Source organism: Carica papaya, chromosome 3 (assembly GCF_054855325.1).
Source record: "Carica papaya isolate Zhongbai chromosome 3, ASM5485532v1, whole genome shotgun sequence".
NCBI lineage: Eukaryota > Viridiplantae > Streptophyta > Magnoliopsida > Brassicales > Caricaceae > Carica > Carica papaya.
The window spans coordinates 11,185,515-11,203,535 of record NC_142311.1 but is presented as its reverse complement, the minus strand read 5'-3'; the positions used below and the strand labels follow the sequence as shown (position 1 = coordinate 11,203,535).

The window sequence follows — 18,021 nt, the reverse complement described above, 5'->3', positions numbered from 1 at the left end:
ATTTGTGGGTTCACATGCAAAGCAAGAGATGGTGGTATTTTGTGGGTGTGTTTGTAGGATAAAAAGAAAAAAAGTTTGGGTTTAAGGGAATAGTAAAATGACATCATAGTGGTCGTTGATAATTTGGGTGGAGTTATTAATGAGTGTTGAGTGCAATGATCTCTTTTGCTTTCAATCTAACAGCTGCAACAACACTAGATGGTTCGTTAATAAATTTTGTTGTTTTTATTATCATTGTCATCATCATCCGAGTTTAAAAAATACAAATAACTATTAGAGGAGAAATTGATACTAAATTGGGTGGGGATAGCAGTTGTGGCAAGTAGCAACAAAGGAGCAGATCAAGAATATTTCATGCGCACACCACCATGCACCAAAAACAAAAGGCACATCCTTACTTTTGAAGCAAACTTGGCGCAACAAAGATTAGGGGAAGGGGGAGGGATGAGGGTTTTTTTAGGCCGATTTAGGTTAGTTCACAGTTTTATTTATTGATTGTTCTGTCGATTCATATTTAATTTTTTTAATATTATCTAAACTTTAACTAATACTTAAACCAATCAGAAAATATACGAGTCAATGATATTAATTTTTATTAATAGAGACAAATTATGTCACAAAATTTAAAAAAATATGTAAATTAATTTGACCAAAAATTAAAGTAGAAATTAATTTAAACACAAAGAAATAGTACAAAAATTAAATTATTATTTTTATTTAAAATTTTTATTTTTTAAATAAAAATATTAAACGTAAGTACATAACAAAATTATATTGAATTAACCTTTTTAATAAACCTTATAAAAATTCTTCTGAGAATCTTATGCAAATTATACGTTGTATACAATTATTATTATATTTGAGTAACTTTGTAATTTTTAGTAAAAGAGAAGTTTGAACTCAATTGTTAAGATTTTAAGATTACTATAGTAATGTCAATTTTTTTTAAAAAAAATTGAGTAGTTATTGGGTATTATAATAAATCTCATAGAATCTATATAGGTTACATAAAAAATAAAAAAAAAAAACAAATAGTTATTAGTATGATATTCACGTACCAATTGTTTGCATGCTCTTTAACCTCAAATATTGATACCCACACAGTTAATTTAAGTGGAGAATTTATCCATGCACCCATGTCTAAATCTTGAATCACATATATATATATATATATATATATATATATGCACATCCATCTTTTTAAACTTTAACCCTTTTGTCAACTTTTTACAAAACATTATATAAGTTACGTAATAAACATGAATTTTATAAAAATGTAAACTATTCAAAAGTGAAAGATAGATACGTATATAAATTTGAAGTCTCATTTATAAAAGCAAAATGTATTCAACAATGAAAGATGATGAATTAAAGGCACGTTGAAACATGTTTAAACCACGTGAACCTAAGACTCTGCTTCATTGTCATAGGTGATAGTATTCAAGATTGTGGGAATTATATATGAGATTTTTGAACTAGTACTTGCCAGATCCACAAGCAGAGATGTGTCTAGTGTTTTAAGGTAATGCAAAGTAGCACACGCTTATATTATTATATATATATATATATATATATAAGCAGAAATATAAATATAAAAAAGTGAGTATAATGAAAGTTGCTTAGGTCGGCCGTCAAGTTTAATGTTTGTTTTAAAAAGGGAATAGGCGTGTAGGTAGCAGATAGCACAGAATCCACGGGGGGGTAAGAGAATGTAAAATCACTTTTTCCACACAAACTGAGAAAGAAGAGAAAAAGAAAGTGGTTTTTTTTTTTCTTAAGAAACAATTGCAGGAGGGGCCTAATTTTTCATTTCACAAATGAAAAGGACAGGACCCCACCTTCTCCACCCACATTTTTGCTCTTTTCGTATTTTTTTATTATGTCTTTACGCTTTTTTACCAGCTTATGATGTCACTTCATTGCTTTCTTGTACATCCAATATCTATCCATCTTCCCATTACACACACGGGAAACAAAACTCACCATCCTTCTCTCTAGGGTTCTTCTTCTCTTGTAATTTTCTTCAATTACTCCACTTCTAATTTCTTTTTCCTTCTGGGTTTCTCTTACCGGATTCTTTTACTTGCTGCTGAATCTGTCCTTAGATTTTCAAACTTTTCTTGTTTATTCTGCTTCCTAGCCTTGCTTTTTCACTTTTGGTTTCCCAGATGCTGAGAACTGGATCCTTTCGCCGCTCTGTTTGTTGATCAAGAAAAAGTGGGTATTGACTGTGGAGTTAGCTGATTACTCTTTGTTCTGCTGAAATTTAGTTAATTTTTATATGGGTGATTTTGTTAACTTTTTAAGGTGGGTTGATTTGTTTTCATGTTTAATGTTCTTGTTTTTGCGTTGTTCTTATTATTAACTGGGTGGTGATTCTGTTATTGAAAGAATTAAGACTAATTTTATGCTGTGCTGTGTTTTTAACATAGTTTTTAACTGGTAATCTCTGGCTTGTTCTCTGATCACTTTATCCTTAATCATAAGGCAGCTTCTCCTCTTCCAACCCTTTATACTCAGATACCTTTTCACGTTTGTCTTTTTGCTTTTATGAGGCTTTCAGTTTCCCCCACTGAGAGTTTCTCCTTCTTATGGGGGGAAAAAAAGTTTGGCTCCTCAATTCTTTTTGCCTACGGAATAAAACCCATCTTTTACGATTCATCACCTTCCTGATTGAAAATTTTCTGAATTTCGATTGATGAAAATGGCCATAACTTCAGCTTACCAATTTAGTCCCCTTCTATTAACTGTTTAGATCCCGATTAACACAGTAATAAACAACTTTGCTCCTGTGATATGCAATTAGCTAACAGCATTTTTCTTTTATTTTATGTCACAGTACTTGGAGATTGTTAAGCAGTCAGCAAATTTCGGTTCGTCCAAGCTGTCACTTATTTGGGGCGGATAAGTAGCTTTCTTAGACGTCTGTAGATAAGATAAGTTTGATTTGGGTTCAGAGAGGTGCGATTTGAAACATGGGTTTTATGTGTGATTTCTGCGAGGATCAAAGGTCCATGGTATATTGTCGATCTGATGCTGCGTGCTTATGTTTGTCTTGTGACCGAAATGTTCACTCTGCTAATGCCCTGTCAAAACGCCATTCGAGAACACTTATTTGTGAGAGATGCAACTCACAACCTGCATTAGTTAGATGTGCTGAAGAAAAGGCTTCTCTTTGTCAGAATTGTGATTGGGTAGTGCATGGTAATTCTACCTCTGCCTCAACTCACAAGAGGCAAACTATCAGTTGTTACTCTGGATGCCCTTCAGCTGCAGAACTTTCTTCTATTTGGTCATTCGTCTTAGAGCTCCCTTCTACAGGTGAATCTACATGTGAGCAAGAATTGGGCTTAATGAGCATTACTGAGAATAGAGCCAAAAATTCCTGGGGGCCTTCAGATAACCCTATAAGTCAAAATGCTGGTGTTGTCGACGGAAAAGATGTGCGCAACTCAGACAAGTCAGGTCATTTGATTGGGTCTTCCTCAGCACCTGGTCCTAATTCTGCTCCACGCAATCTAGATCAGCTACTTGGATCATCAAATGCTACGTTAGCAAAGGTAATCATGAGTTTGCAGTCTCTTTATTAGAATAAATATTTCTCAAATTAAATATTTTTTTTATAAGCCCCGTGGCTGTGATGATGAATGAACATTTCAAACATGCAGTGAAAGTTGTATTTCTTTCAATTGATATGAAATTTGAATTTCTGGCTAAACGCTAGAACTTAACCCTTTTTTTTTTGACATACACACTAGAACTTATCCTTATGGCACGGTTTTGTTGATTGGTTCACTTTGTTGCTTGTCTTAGAACATTCTTATTGTCCCAAGCTGGCTCTCTTTTGCACGACCAAACCTTTATTGGTCTTTACTGAAAGATATCTCTTGCATTGTTTCGTTAGAAATTGGTCTACACCAGATGAAACAGATTTATGATACCACCCATCAGGAAGTGATCTTTATAACCTTGCTAAGTCTGAATTAGTGAGATTGGGGCCGACAAGTAATTCGGTTAGTATGGCAAGAGCTTTGGGGTGTAGATCTGTGAATTTGCCTATCAAGTATTTGGATTTACCTTGGGTGCTAGCTTCAAAGGATGTGGGATCTGTTGGTGGATAGATTTGAGAAAAGGTTGGCAGGTTGGAAGAGGGGCCTATTTTTAAAAGGGGGAAGACTCACGCTCATAAAGAGTACCTTGGGCAATCTTTCTATCTACTATGTGTCTCTGATGGTCATTCCAAAAAGTGTAGCAAAGAAGTTGGAAAGCCATATAGAACAGGTTCCTGTGGCACGACATGGGTGAAAGACGGAGGTACCATTTGGTTGTATGGAGTGAGCTTAAGAAGCCTTTGTACCTTGGTGGCTTGGGTTTGCGATCTTTGTAGGAGATGAATGAGGCTCTACAGGGTATAAACAGTTAAGGAGATTTTTAACAGAGGAAGAAGCAATGTGAAGAAAAACAACTGTAGAAAAATTTGGTATGGACGACAAAGGTTGGTTTACCATAGAGAGTTCAAGGTCAGGTGGGAAAATCTTGTGGGAAAAAGTCACCCAAGGAAAATAAAATTTTTAGGATTATATATGGTGGAAAGTTGGTAGGGGTGATAGCGTTAGACTGTGGGAGGATGGTGGATAGAAGGGAGCAGAAAGACATCAAGATTTGCAACTCTCTGGTGGATAATAGTAGTGTGTGAGAAGGAATGGCAGATGCTTGTACAATGATTGGGATTGGAGAATATGAGGAGTTATTGGGTACGTTATCTTACATTTCATTGGATGGAAGCATCGCTCCACCTTGGTGGTGCGCCATGCCAATGGGTCTTTCTCAGTTTAATCCTTCTACTAGAAGCTATTCAAGTATGGAGATGGTGGCATATGCTTCTCTGTCAATCATATGTGGAAGACTAGTCTCCAATCTTGGGTTTCTTTTTTTTGCATGGGAGGCTAGTAGGGAATTATTTTTTACCATTGACAACTTGAAGAAGAGGGGAAAGAAGTATGAAAATGATAGTATATACTTCCCTGTGAATCAAATGTGGGAGACTAGTGTCCCACATATGAAAATAGCATATACTTCCCTATGAGTCAAATGTGGAAGGCCAGTGTCCCACATCGGTTTTTTTTTTTTTTTTTTTTTGCATGGGAGGCTAAGTGGGAATATTTTTTTACCATTGACAACTTGAAGAAGAGGGAAAATATGTTGGTTAATGCTTGTTTTCTTTGTAAGAGGGATGAGGAGACTTGTAAGCATGTTTTGTTTTGGTGTCTGGATGTTTACAAGCTGCCGAAATTGGTTAATGGGTTGTTGGGCATTAGCTGGATGATGACAAGTTCAGTGAGGAAAGAAATTTGAAAAAAAATAGAAGGGTGTTAGAGACCGGCGGAAACAAGTTGACATAATATCACTCTCTATCTTCTGGATAGTTTGAAAGGAGAAGAATATGAGGGCTTTTGATGGAGTTGAGGACATAAATGGATCATTAAGAATAGATGGTTCCAGACCTTCTGTTTTTTGTTATGAGATTGTTCTCTTGTTTCTATGAAGGATTTAACGGAACTTGTTGGTATGTTAATTGATTTGTAAATTTTGCTCATGGGTGACACCTCTTTGGTGTCTATACTGATAAAATTCACACTTTATATTAAAAAAAAAAAAGTAATCTTTTGGGAGGGGGACCTGGTCCTTTTGAATTTCCAGCCGTATAGACAAATTTTCTTTGGCCATAAGCCAAAGTTGTCTCCTCGTCTCTACGGGTTTGTAAGGATTCGCCAAAGAGTTGGTGAAGTTGCTTACAAGTTGGATTTACCTTCTTCCTCGAAGTTACAATCCCGTTTTCCATGTTTCCTCTCTCAAGGCTTTCCATGAACAGCAGGACATGTCCCCTCTTGTTCATCAAGGGGTTCCTCACCCTTCACCTCAAACTCAGTTGGCATCACGGAGCCAGAATGGCAAGCATGAAGTTCTTATTCATTGGATCGGCCTCTTGCCTGCTGATGCATCTTTATCACATGTAGCTTCAATACCCTCACTTTGCGACTGAAGACAAGCGCGAATTCAAGGGGGGGAGTGATGTTAGGAACAAAATAGTTCCTTACCCTAAGGTTTGTGAAAAGAGGAATGAAATGAGTAGTCCTATGTAATTGCTTATCTGCGTGCCTTAGTTTTAATATTTATAATGTAATCTCTACCTAAGTGTGCCTAAATAAGTGTCAAGTGTATATCAGGGTAGGAAATAAGCCTCTTATAGGACAAGGGCAGTTAGGCAATTCCAGGAATTCAAAATCACAGACTTAACTCTTCCACTTTGTATATATCGTCTGCTGTGGGATGAAGACGTGATTATGTTTGATTATTATTAATGAAGAGTAAGTTTCTACTCTATAGATCATAGGGTTCTCTATATCCAATGAGCCCTAACTAATTTTTTTTTTTTTGAATTTCTAAAGATATGGAAAGACAGGAAATCAAAGAAAAATGCAATTCTTACTGATTTCGTTGTGAATAGTCTCATAAGGCGATCCATCAGCACGAACCTTAACATAAAAACTTGCTGATTTTGGTAATTTTATTTATTATTTGGAGTGTCTACCAAAATGTAACTTTTTCTTTTATTGTTTTGGACTAGGTTAATTTGAAAAACTATAAAAAAATTTGTCATATTGTATCATGAAAGAGTTGATTCATCACCCATTGATTCTGATTATTATTATTTTTTTAGAAATACTGGCAATAGAATAAACAATTTCTCTTCTTGTTTACTTACAGAATGAGAAGTTTGTTGTAAAAAACACTGAGTATATGTAGACTCTAATTTTGATTACCTTATTGAAATTTTGTTCACAATGTTTTTAGACACCTTTTCTAATATATTTCAAATCTTCACTCCATTTTGTAGTTGTTAATGGCTCAGCGGGATTTAACTATTTTTGAATAATCGGTGATGTTTAACATCATTAGGATATAATGGCCTATCTTGATGGTTAGCTTTGGTGTGCCAACTGTCATATAGTCTTGCATGCATAAGCAGAGTTTGCTAATTGAAAATCTAGCTTGCTGATGCCTGATTCAACTGGCATTTTACTGGTTGCCTAAATATCTGCAGTAGCTTTATTCCTTGAGGATCTTTGCAAATTTTCACTTTATTAATATGCAGTCATGCTCTCCTGGAACAAAAGGTCTTGGATTCTGTGAAGATGATCTTTATGGAGACTTCCTTATGGATGAAGTGGATTTAAATCTCGAAAATTATGAAGAACTTTTTGGTGTAACACTTAATCATTCACAAGAGCTTTTTGAGAATGGTGGACTAGATAGCTTGTTTGGGACAAAGGACATCTCTGCTGCTGAATCCAACTGTCCGGGTGCTGTTGCTGCTGAGGTTCTCATCTCTCTTTTTCTTGCTTTGGGCTTTGTTTACAATCATTTGTTTATTTTTAGGTGCTTGATCATTTGTCCATTCAGTAGTCTGATCTTGATGCATGCCTATGGTATGATTGTGGGAAATTTGAGCGTCTTATTGTTCTTAACCGTTTCATTTTCTTCATGGGTTATACAAGAAAAACATAGTTTTAACTTCTAGTTTTATTTACTTCTTTGGGGTCAGTTGTTTAAATTCTTAGTAGTAACTTCTCTTACTTTTAAACAATGTTCATGCATATTGTTAACTCCACTTCAATGTGATATTCCATAGCAAAATAGTCTGCTTTGCTGGCATGAGGTATATAATTCTCTTGTATCCAAATAAGAGTCTTTATGCGAGATTCCTTTTTTCTTTTGTAACAGCTATATACTTTATGGGGGTAATCATTTCTTTCCAGTAGGGACTAAGAATATAAAAAATTAGCATAGTTTGTATTGTACATATATTTTTGAATTATCTGCAGAAATTCGACTCGGGCATTCTTTTTCAAATGTTGTGTGCAGTTACGAGGAGTCTATATCAGCTTATGATGAAATTTTATGGGTAGTTTGCAAATGAATGCCCTAATCAGCGTCTTCTTTTACTGTATGCTAATTATTTTCTCTCCATTATTCCTAAAATAATCTGTGCATAAATGTTTTTTGAAAAGTAAAATTATAATATTGAAGACCACCAAAGATATACAACCCATATTCAAAAGCAATCTGTGCTTAGATAATTTTCTAACTGCATTTTAATTATGTGACGACAGATCCGATATGCTCAGTGTTGTATATGTGTTCTTTGCATTAAAAGGAAAAAATATTCTTCCTATTTTTGTCAACAACAAAATCCTGAGTACTTTCCGAATTGACTTGCTGTCAAATATATGTATTGTTCTCTAGGGATCATCAGTTGGACTGGTTAGTGCAATGCAGCCAGCTTGCAGCAATGCAGCATCTGCAGATTCTGTTATGAGTACCAAAACTGAACCCATTGTACGTTTTACGGCAAGGCAAGGTCATTCCAACCTCTCATTTTCTGGGCTGACTGGAGAGAGTAGTGGTGGGGATTATCAAGATTGTGGGGCTTCATCAATGCTTCTCATGGGGGAGCCTCCATGGCTTCCTTCATGCCCTGAGGGTTCCTTGCAATCAGTAAGCAGGAGTAATGCAGTTATGCGCTACAAGGAAAAGAAGAAGACACGAAAGTAAGTGTGTTTTTAATAGAAATAAAACTAAACAAATTTTTGATAATAAAATGATTCAGCAAACCCATCCATCATCCTAATGACCTTGTTGGTAGTATTGTGGTTGTTCAAGTAGCCTCATCCCTTTACTGCATTTTTTTGGCTTTTAGTTTGTTTACATAGTCAATTATATAGAATTGTTTGACGTTTCCTAGTACTTCTGTTCTTGTGTAATGTTTCCTTAGATATATTTTAAAATTGCAGTTTAGTTGTATAACCATAAAATAGGACACATGTTGTGGGAGTGTCCACTTTTTTTCTCTGGGAAAGAATTGTGGAAATGTGTGCATAATTGCACACATCCCTTCCCAGCTTTGAACCCCCACTTACCAGGAAATCAAAATAATTATCCACGTGAAGATGGGAATCTATGCCCTTTTATGATGTGAATCAATTCATTCAAAAATGTTTTAGTATATACCAAGCTATCAGTGTGTACTAGTATTATCTCCTTGTGGATAACTTGTTGCCTTTCCTTTTAGCTGGTGGCAATTAAGTTTATTTCATATGTTCTATGCTAATGGTTAGGAAAGAGCTGATGTTTTTTTTAAATAAAAAAATATGTATGTATTCATTCGCACGCACTAAGGTGGTCCAAACCGATGTACAAAGAGTATTTACATATCAATCAAAATGTTAATAAAGTTCTCAAGGTTCTCAAAAGAATAAAGAGAATGACTCTTAATAAAAAAAACTTAAAAGTCTAGAACCAGCTACTCTTAACCTTATCAAAATTGACCTGTGTCCACAAAAACTCTTTTGTTCCTATCCTTCTACACCACCCAAAAAGGTAGCAAGGTGAATAAGGCTCACATATCTCTTCCCATCTTCGATTCCTTTCTACGCCAAATTTCTTCTTTTATCGAACTAGCCATCACTCAGTTAATACCTAAAAGGCCTAAGCAAGGGTCCGTAGTCTATACACGAATGGGCACCATAAAAGTAGATGATTACCTAACCCAGAATCCCTTTTGCATATATAACAGTCATTCACCAAAACCTTGCCCTTTCTAATAAACTCTTCCAAGGTTAAGATGCAACCTCTCAAAGCCTCCCAAACAAAAAAAGCAACTTTGGATGATGCATTAATCTTGCAAATTTGCTTGTTAAGGAAGTCTCTTTTATTAGTGTCTTTTTTAGTCAAATGGTTGTAAAAAGACCTTACAGAGAAAGACACTTTAGTATTAAGGTTCTAGAGTGGATTGTCGCTACTCCCATCAATCCTCTCTTGAAAGGGCGAGGAATAATGTCTTGTACTCCCTAACTCCCCAATCATTAAGGTTTCTCTTGGCCTCCACAAACCACACCCCAAACCTCGTAGTGTCGGTGTAGGCATCCTGTATCGGGGCATCTTTATTACAAGCAATAGTTTATATTTGAGGAAATTGATCTTTGAGAGGATTTCCTCCATTCAATTGTTATACCATAGCCTAATTCTATTCCTTGTACTAATCTTCCATCTAATGTAGTTATGAAACTGTCTTCTTCCCATGCATATTCTTTTTCCATAATCCATTATCATAAGGTTTAGACGTCAGTCTAATGAACCAACCTCTTTTCTCAATACTATATTTCACCTAAATTACTCTCCAACAAAGACTATCATCCTCCTCTATTAATCTCCGTAGTATTTCCCTTAAAGAGCCCTATTAACCTCTTCCATAAATCTCAACCCTAGCCCACCAAGGTGAAAAGGCTTTTGAACCTCACCCCAAGTCACAAGATGATACATATCTCCTCTTCTTGGGATCACCTTGTAAAAATCTATATTGTATGGACTCTAATCTTTTAGCCACACTCGGCGGAGATTTGTCATGAGACGCATGTAGTAAATCGAGATATTGGCCAAAATTGCTTTTAGTGAGAGTGAATCTCCCCTATTAGATAGAAAGTTTCTCTTCCAACCAGCCAAACATTGTTTAAATCGAGCCATCATCAGATCCCCAACTAAAAACTTCCTTGTATTTAGCCCCCACCTAGAGTCTCAAATACTTGATAGGTAGATTAGCACTCTTACATCCAAGGATATTGGCTAAATTGATAGCATCCCACTCTTTCCCAAGTTTCACCAGCTCAAACTTGGCAAGATTAATGTGAGGCTCGATATTGCTAAGAAGCTTAATAGAATGCATCTAATATTTAGTAAGGCTCTCTCACTTGGCTTACAGAAAGTGACATGTCATTCACAAAAGATAGATGAGTAATCTCTTCCACACGCTCTCCATCATTAACCTTTAAAATCGTTCACAGTCCTTCAAAATCGTTCTGTTGGAAGCCTCCATAATGATGATGAACAAAATGGGGACAAAGGGTCTCCTTTGCCTGAGTCCTCTAGTGGCCCTAAAGAATGACGATGGCCTCTCATTCACCATAACAGCAAAGGAGGTCGTAGAGATATCTACTTTCACCATTTGTTATCAAACCCATCCTTATCACCATATAATCCAAAATTCCCAGTTCACATGGTCATAAGTTTCTTCCATTATCAAGTTTACAAAGGAATTGCCTCTCAATTCTTATGTTTCAGTCCATTCACAATCCCACTTGCAAATTAAGGTTGCATTCAAGATTTGCTTATCTTCCATAAATGCATGTTTACACTCTTCTACCACTTCCTTCATCACCTTAGTCATTCTTCTCGCTAAAAATTTAGTGATAAGTTTATACACACTTCCCACAAGACTGATGGATCTCCCTCCTTAATGCTTGTTGCCTTCACAATCTTTGGGATAAGAACCAGAAAAGTAGAATTTAAACCTTTACCAAACTGACCTCTTTCATGGAAATCATTAAAGAGTTCAACAATATCATCCTTTATAACATGCCAAAACTCTGAAGGAAACCCATGTTAAATCCATCAAACCCAGGAGCTTTATCCTTACTGCAATGCAAGTTTTCATGAATTTCTTCAGGAAACTTCTGCTCAAGTGTTTCGCAACTATGATTGTCCATTAACAGAAAATTCAAGCCATCCAACTTGGGTTCCACTTAAAATCTTCAGAATAAAGCTTATTGAAGAAAGTTTTTGCCCCCTTTCTCAAATCTTCATTTCCCCTAACAACACCTTCATCGATCTCAAATTCTTCCACATAGTTAATCCTCCTATGGTGATTAGCAAGACAATGGAAAATTTTCATATTTTTATCTCCCCCCTTTATCCATCTGACTTGTGACTTTTGTCTCTATGAGATTTTTTCCATCTGGATGTTGTTTGCAAGTTCAATGTGGATAAATTCTCTACGACCTTGATCAGCAGTGAACAATCCCTTTATTCTATCAAAGCCCTCTAATTCCCAAAGTAAAGATCAAGTAATAGTAGACTCGCTCCTTCCCTCTTCATTACACCACTTCTTAATTTCCTCCTTAACCACCCAAAGCTTCTTAGCCACTCTATAACTTACTTTGCCCTCCACCATCATGCCATTCCACCAATCTTTAATTCTCTCCTGAAACCCTGTGACTTTAAGCCACCTATCCTTCAATCTAAAAGGAGAAGGCCCCCATTTTATCCCATTAGAATCTAGGTTGATCGTGAAATGATAAGAGATGGTGCTATAGTAGTCTTTGACACAGCCTAGAGCACTCAAGTCGGCAATTGACTAATACAAAGAGTCTATCAATCCTAGAGCCGGTAGGTTCTAACTGCTGATTAGACTAAGTCCATTGCTTCTGAAACTCCTAAGTGTGAATCCCGGAAAAGTTTTTTCATGTTCTTTTCTATCTATTTAGGACAAGAACTAATGTTATGGACAAAAAAGATTCATGGGATCTTAATTTGATTACTTTCTTAGTGTCAGTTTGTTGTCATAATATGTTATATACATTGGAGAGGCACGTGCCTTTAATAAGGTTTAAAGTTTGTAACTTTATAGGAGCTTCATTTCAAGCTACTTTTTTCACATGTTATACTACTGCTGAAAGAAACCTCTATATGCTTAAACTGTCATTTGTATCTCGTGTAGGTTTGATAAGAGAGTAAGGTATGCCTCCCGTAAAGCAAGGGCTGATGTGAGAAGACGTGTGAAAGGCCGGTTTGTCAAAGCCGGTGATGCCTATGATTATGATCCACTGAACCAAACCAGAAGCTGCTGAGAGTACAATTTTTAACCATGCTTAGAAAACGAAAGAAACACCAGATGTTTTGTTGGAAAGAATTGGTTATTACCCAAGCAATGGATTGATGCATAGTTCTTTTGCTGTGAAATGACAAGCTGTGTCATTGTATCACAGGTGCATGGGTTTTATTTAAAGGAGTGGATGTAGAATGCCGGTTTGTGATTATTCAACAATAAATGCGGGAACAGAGGCCTGATATCCATTACCATAAATGGTGGTAAATTCTGATTTCTACCATATGATTTGGGGTACCCCCTAACTTTAAGCTATGAATTCTGTTATTGTGCCATTCCTTTGGGCAAATGAAGTTCTCCATTCAACTAGAGGGAAGGATGCTTACTAGTCCTTACAGCCATATTTGTAACCCGTTTCATTAGATCAGCTATTAAAGTATCTTCTATTTCTTCCAACTCGTTGGAGCTTGCGAAAACATGAGCCCCAACTCCACAGGATGGTTGGCCGTTGAAATCAACTTGCTAGACTCTAGTGAAACAGCTTGCAATTGTAATCTTTGTTCTTTTTTTGTCTTGTCCTTGAAAAACATGTACAGCACAGGATCTATGTATGTAAAAATTGACATAGGGTGTATAATGTCTGGTCAAGAGACAATGAAGACTTCAGAAAGAGAACATCCTTTCGATAGCTTTTTTATTTGGACATGTATAGCAAAAAAGGATGAGTATATGTGCACGTTTTCCCAATGTATTTCTTTTATGTTTTGGGACCCCTTGGGATATTATAAATCAGGTGCTATATGCCGTTGTTTTAGTCCTAAACTGAGAAGTTGCAGGTATGCATAAGTGACTCAACTTGCAAGGATCTATATTGTGGTTGCAAATAATTTATCTCTAATTTGATATGTTATGTTATTCTGTTGGTTATATATTTTCCTTTCAGCTTCCCTCCTCATATTACTGTTTAAGTAAATTTATTTTGATAGCCCTGTAAAAATAAGTAGAGTGAATTCCCCTGATGACCAAAGCCAGTATTGCGGCATCAGCAGTTATTAAAACTTGACGATTTCTTCTCATACTGAAGACTTCTCAGTACCCGCAAAGTTCTTTGGATGCATGTTCCATGTTTCCGATCAGAGCATGCTAATGATAAACGGGAATCAATAACCCCAGTACAATATATCTCTTGGGCTTTTTACCATCTCTGATTTATAATACTCGTAAACAGGAATCAAATAATCATTTTCATTTGGAAGTTGCATTTTTAACAATAACAAAAACCATTATGTAATATAGGAGAAAAAGGACAAGGAAAATTCCTTCTCTCCGCATCAATTTCCCTGGTAAAGATGCACACTTTCCAGACAATCAGCTACAACAATCTTAAGATTAATCATTATATACTAGTCTAGTTTATTCCTCTAGAAGATCAATCATCATCTGAACTGCCACCCTCGGACATTCTTCCTATATCATCTGGTGTGGTTGAATCCTGTATGCGAAATTGCAGCCAATTGTCGCAAGTGAGTAAAGAGAACAAAACCAAATAGTTGCTAGTGTTTGTATGGTGTATAAATAGGAAAGATGGAAGATGGAACAGAGAGAGAAAGAGAGATGACTTGTAGAACGTGGAGCAGACTCTAACCTGCTTTTTATCCCAGTCTTTTAATTTAGGATTTGTTAGCATGTAGTTATCACGTAATGGAGCCCAAGCAGGCTCTTCATCATTTATTGAGCCAGGAGTTGCACGGCCCTGTACGCACAATAGCACATTATCAAAACATGATAAAATATGCATAAGCATATTACAACCACATAAACCAATGAAACTATCATTCAAGACAAATTGAAAGAGAAATGAGCAGCGACTGACCTTGGTGAGAGCATCAGTGGCTGGCAATGGTGTCTTGCCTAAGTCTGAAAAGAAGGCTTCTTTTCTCCGCTTCTTTATTACTGGCAGGATTAAGATATTACATAATTAGCATTGGTAGCATGAAAGAAACATCAAGCTTATGTACGAACAACAACCATGGCATACAGGTCATTGCTCAAACCAATTTAACATTTTCTTTAGAAGAGATCAATTCAACTACTAGTCTTAAACAGCTAGACCAATTTAAAATTTTTTAAGAAGAGATCAATTCAATAACTAGTCTTAAAAAGCCACCTCAGTAGCAAAAAATCTACCAAGTATTCTAGCAAGCAAAATCGGGATTATGAAGCATCTTTTAAGGGACAAAAATTTGTGAATAACAATCACAATAGGCTAGCTCATTCTTGAACCTTAATCAAAAGAAGAGCCTTATCATATATTTTAACAGTAATCACTACTTATCTTTCAAAAGAAACAGCAGTCATTACTTACTGGGGGAATACAAGGTATTCCCATTTCCATTTGATTGGTCTTACATTTTCTTTGTTCTTTTCCTGTTATTTTTCACTGTTCAGTTTTGACTCCCATCAATAGTAAAGAAAACACAAGCTTCTGAAAGAATACATGCGAACAACTCTCATGGCTATCAAATTTTCATATAGTTGTACAACACAACAAAGCATAATAGATAACCGTAAATTAATGCAATTATTAGTGTATAAAATCATTGTGCATTACCACAGCTTCATAGCTGCGCTCTTACAGGTATCTTTCTTATGTACCAGTTCAAAACTTGAAGAGAACTTTTATCAAATTTTAAGCATTGCCATTAGCTTATCACAAGGACATGACAATACCCACAATAATAACGAGCATGAGTGCTACGGTTGAATCTCATTGATGCAAAATCAACTACACAAATAAATCTTCCACCAGATTACCAGTTATATCTTTTTCGCTTTTTCTTTTTTTTTTACTTTCATTTAAGAAACCTACTTGGTAAAGGTGGTAAGAGAAAGTTACAGACAGAAAAACAAAAGTATCTCAATTTGTATCTGCAATGATTTCTCACGTACCTTTTGCATCTTTGTTCCTTGAAGGATTCAATCCTTTCTGAGCTGTCTGTGCCTTGTTAACCTGAATAAGATTACATGCAACAGAGGTCAAATTTTGAATGACAGAAGGACCAAGCAATCTATTCCCTCAAAAAAGATCAAGTAATCTAAAACTGACAGCTATTAATCTAGAGAGAGAAAAAAACAATGTAAAAAGTTTGGAAAGTAACTTACAGCATTAAATAGCTTGACCACTGAAACTCCAGCAAACACACAGGAAAGTTGAAATGTAAATCAGGTCAGTAAGGTAGAGAAACAAGTGCCATTTTCATACTAATGCAACACCACACACCACACGCAAAGACAGAACGCAAAGACAGATGTAATAATTAAGAAAATACCAATACCTCCTTTTGTGGCAACACCTATTAGAAACTTTTCATGGGAATCTAAATAATTGGTGGGCTTCACGTGTCCCTTCTCTGCCATCTATGATAAAGAGAGAAAAAAAAAATCATAACATTACAAAAGATCTAACTGCAACATAACGAAACATATAATTGCAGAATGACATGAGCTTGTGAATTATCCAAACTTAATTTATACATACCAAATGTTTTTCCTTCTTTGCCTCTCCTTTGACTTTTGTTTCAGCTTCCTCTTCAGCCAGCTTCTGTGCAATGAGCTGTTTGTGTGCTGATAGAACAGGTCCCTGCAAAGCTTATTCGTGTTCATGCAAGCCCCATATTCTTGGAAAAAAATATGACAAATCAATCTAACAACTAACTCACCAATGCATCATCAGCTTTACTCTTCTTTATGATGCTCTTGAAAGCCGCTTTGAATGCATTAGAACCTTCTGTGAACTTTATAATTCCAGACTGGATTTCATCATCTTCTTCTCCTTCATATTCTCCTTTGCATGTATCTACATCTTCCCCATCAACTCTTTCTCCATCAGAAGAATCCCCACTTTCCACCTTCATATCATCACCTGGAAATGCTTGTTCATGTCTGACCCCAGGGCCTGACTCATCATCTGAATTGTAATCGCGTGCCCTCTTCCGGAAGAGTTTTTTCATCTTCTTATTTATTTTAACCTTCTCTGCAGCATCTGGAAACACCTTTAATTTCTTCGCCTTAGCACTCTTCTTTCTTCCTACTCTCCTCTTCCTAAGACCTTTCTCTGCTACAGACAAATGAGCTTCCTCAGTCATGGTGCCCTTCCGTTCTTTTAACCCCACCAACGTCCACTCTTTCCCAAGCACTGATGCACTGGTTGGCGCCACGTAGACGACCCTGAATCTTGGTTAATAATATAATAAACCAAACACAAATTTTTCAATTTCTACTGAGTTTCTCCGCACCAGAATCAGCTAATTTCTGCTAGATATAAGTACCATCTTTTTATTCTATTCTTATCATGTCAGAAATGCTCAATTTATTAATTTTATAACTTCAAAAAAGAAAAAAAAAGCAGATGATTCATTAACATGACAACAGAAACTAGATAAGCTTACATACATACAAATATCGCAAAAGGTGAAAAGTAATGCAACCCTAGAGAATCTTTAGAGAGAATAAATGGCTCTTATTCTCAAAGGATTTTTGCTCAACCACTCAAACTACAATGAAAAGAATAATAACGTCCATAATGGAAAGAGAACGCAAAGAAAGAGAAAAGATAAAAGGCTTCTGGGGTTTATATGTCTTGAGAGGGTTTATCATCAAGTGAGACAATGAAAAAGATTACCGTCCATAAATTAAAATACCAACAACAAAACATTCCATAAGCAATTATACGGCCATCCGTAGAATTCTTTTAGAAAAGTTTAAAGAAAAAGTGGATTATTTTGCATCATACGAAAGAGGTAAACATAACATATTAAGGCCAAAAACAGCGGCTAACTTACAGCGGAGGGCGAGACTCGGACGATGAGAGAGAAGAGAAGATCAGCCCGCAGCAGAGGAATAAGATTGATGGCTTGAAGGCAGTGATTTGCAGGGGAAAAGAAGAAAGCCGGCGAAGGTTTGCGCAGAATAAAATATGAAATAGAGAAGGGAAGAAGAAAGCAGGAGCCGTTTTGAGCGTGCCACACTCCCACTCTCCTTTCAATGATTATTTTTTGCTTATTTATGGGCCAGGCCCAAATAAAACTTTCCAAGGCCCTTACAGGCCCAAGCCCAGCTTAGCATTTCATTAAAAAAAAAAATTCAATTCCCAATTCAACACGTTGTAACTTGTAACCATTTATTAATTTCGTTAACTTACTCTCTCTAGTAATTACTGTATTTTATATAAATTTAAAAACTTTTCTGAAGGATAGGTGCACTGGGGAGGTCAAATTAATAAAATTCCTTAAAATAAAATA

At 36.0% G+C, this 18,021-nt stretch overlaps 2 protein-coding genes across 3 annotated transcripts; one reads left to right on the top strand and one right to left on the bottom strand.

Annotated features, from left to right (window-relative positions):
- The first annotated feature begins 1,902 nt into the window (after window positions 1-1,902).
- Window positions 1,903-13,543, top strand: LOC110808701 (zinc finger protein CONSTANS-LIKE 9-like). 2 transcript variants are annotated; one of them, XM_022034272.2, is made up of 5 exons: window positions 1,903-2,307; window positions 2,840-3,560; window positions 7,157-7,381; window positions 8,308-8,612; window positions 12,614-13,543. In XM_022034272.2, the coding sequence occupies exons 2-5, from the start codon at window positions 2,976-2,978 to the stop codon at window positions 12,741-12,743; spliced, it is 1,245 nt and encodes a 414-aa protein (XP_021889964.1). In that variant the 5' UTR covers window positions 1,903-2,307; window positions 2,840-2,975; the 3' UTR covers window positions 12,744-13,543. The 2 variants fall into 2 exon arrangements, with proteins under 2 accessions (XP_021889964.1, XP_021889965.1); XM_022034273.2 differs by having other exon boundaries at window positions 1,904-2,217.
- Window positions 13,544-13,948: 405 nt separating this feature from the next.
- On the bottom strand, window positions 13,949-17,746 carry LOC110808702 (Rrp15p protein). Its single transcript, XM_022034274.2, has 9 exons — window positions 17,563-17,746; window positions 16,441-16,954; window positions 16,260-16,361; window positions 16,057-16,138; window positions 15,884-15,903; window positions 15,671-15,731; window positions 14,595-14,674; window positions 14,367-14,474; window positions 13,949-14,213 (listed from the first exon to the last, which is right to left on the bottom strand). Exons 2-9 carry the CDS (start codon window positions 16,864-16,866, stop codon window positions 14,151-14,153), a joined length of 942 nt encoding a protein of 313 aa, XP_021889966.1. The 5' UTR covers window positions 16,867-16,954; window positions 17,563-17,746; the 3' UTR covers window positions 13,949-14,150.
- Between the last annotated feature and the right edge of the window lie 275 nt (window positions 17,747-18,021).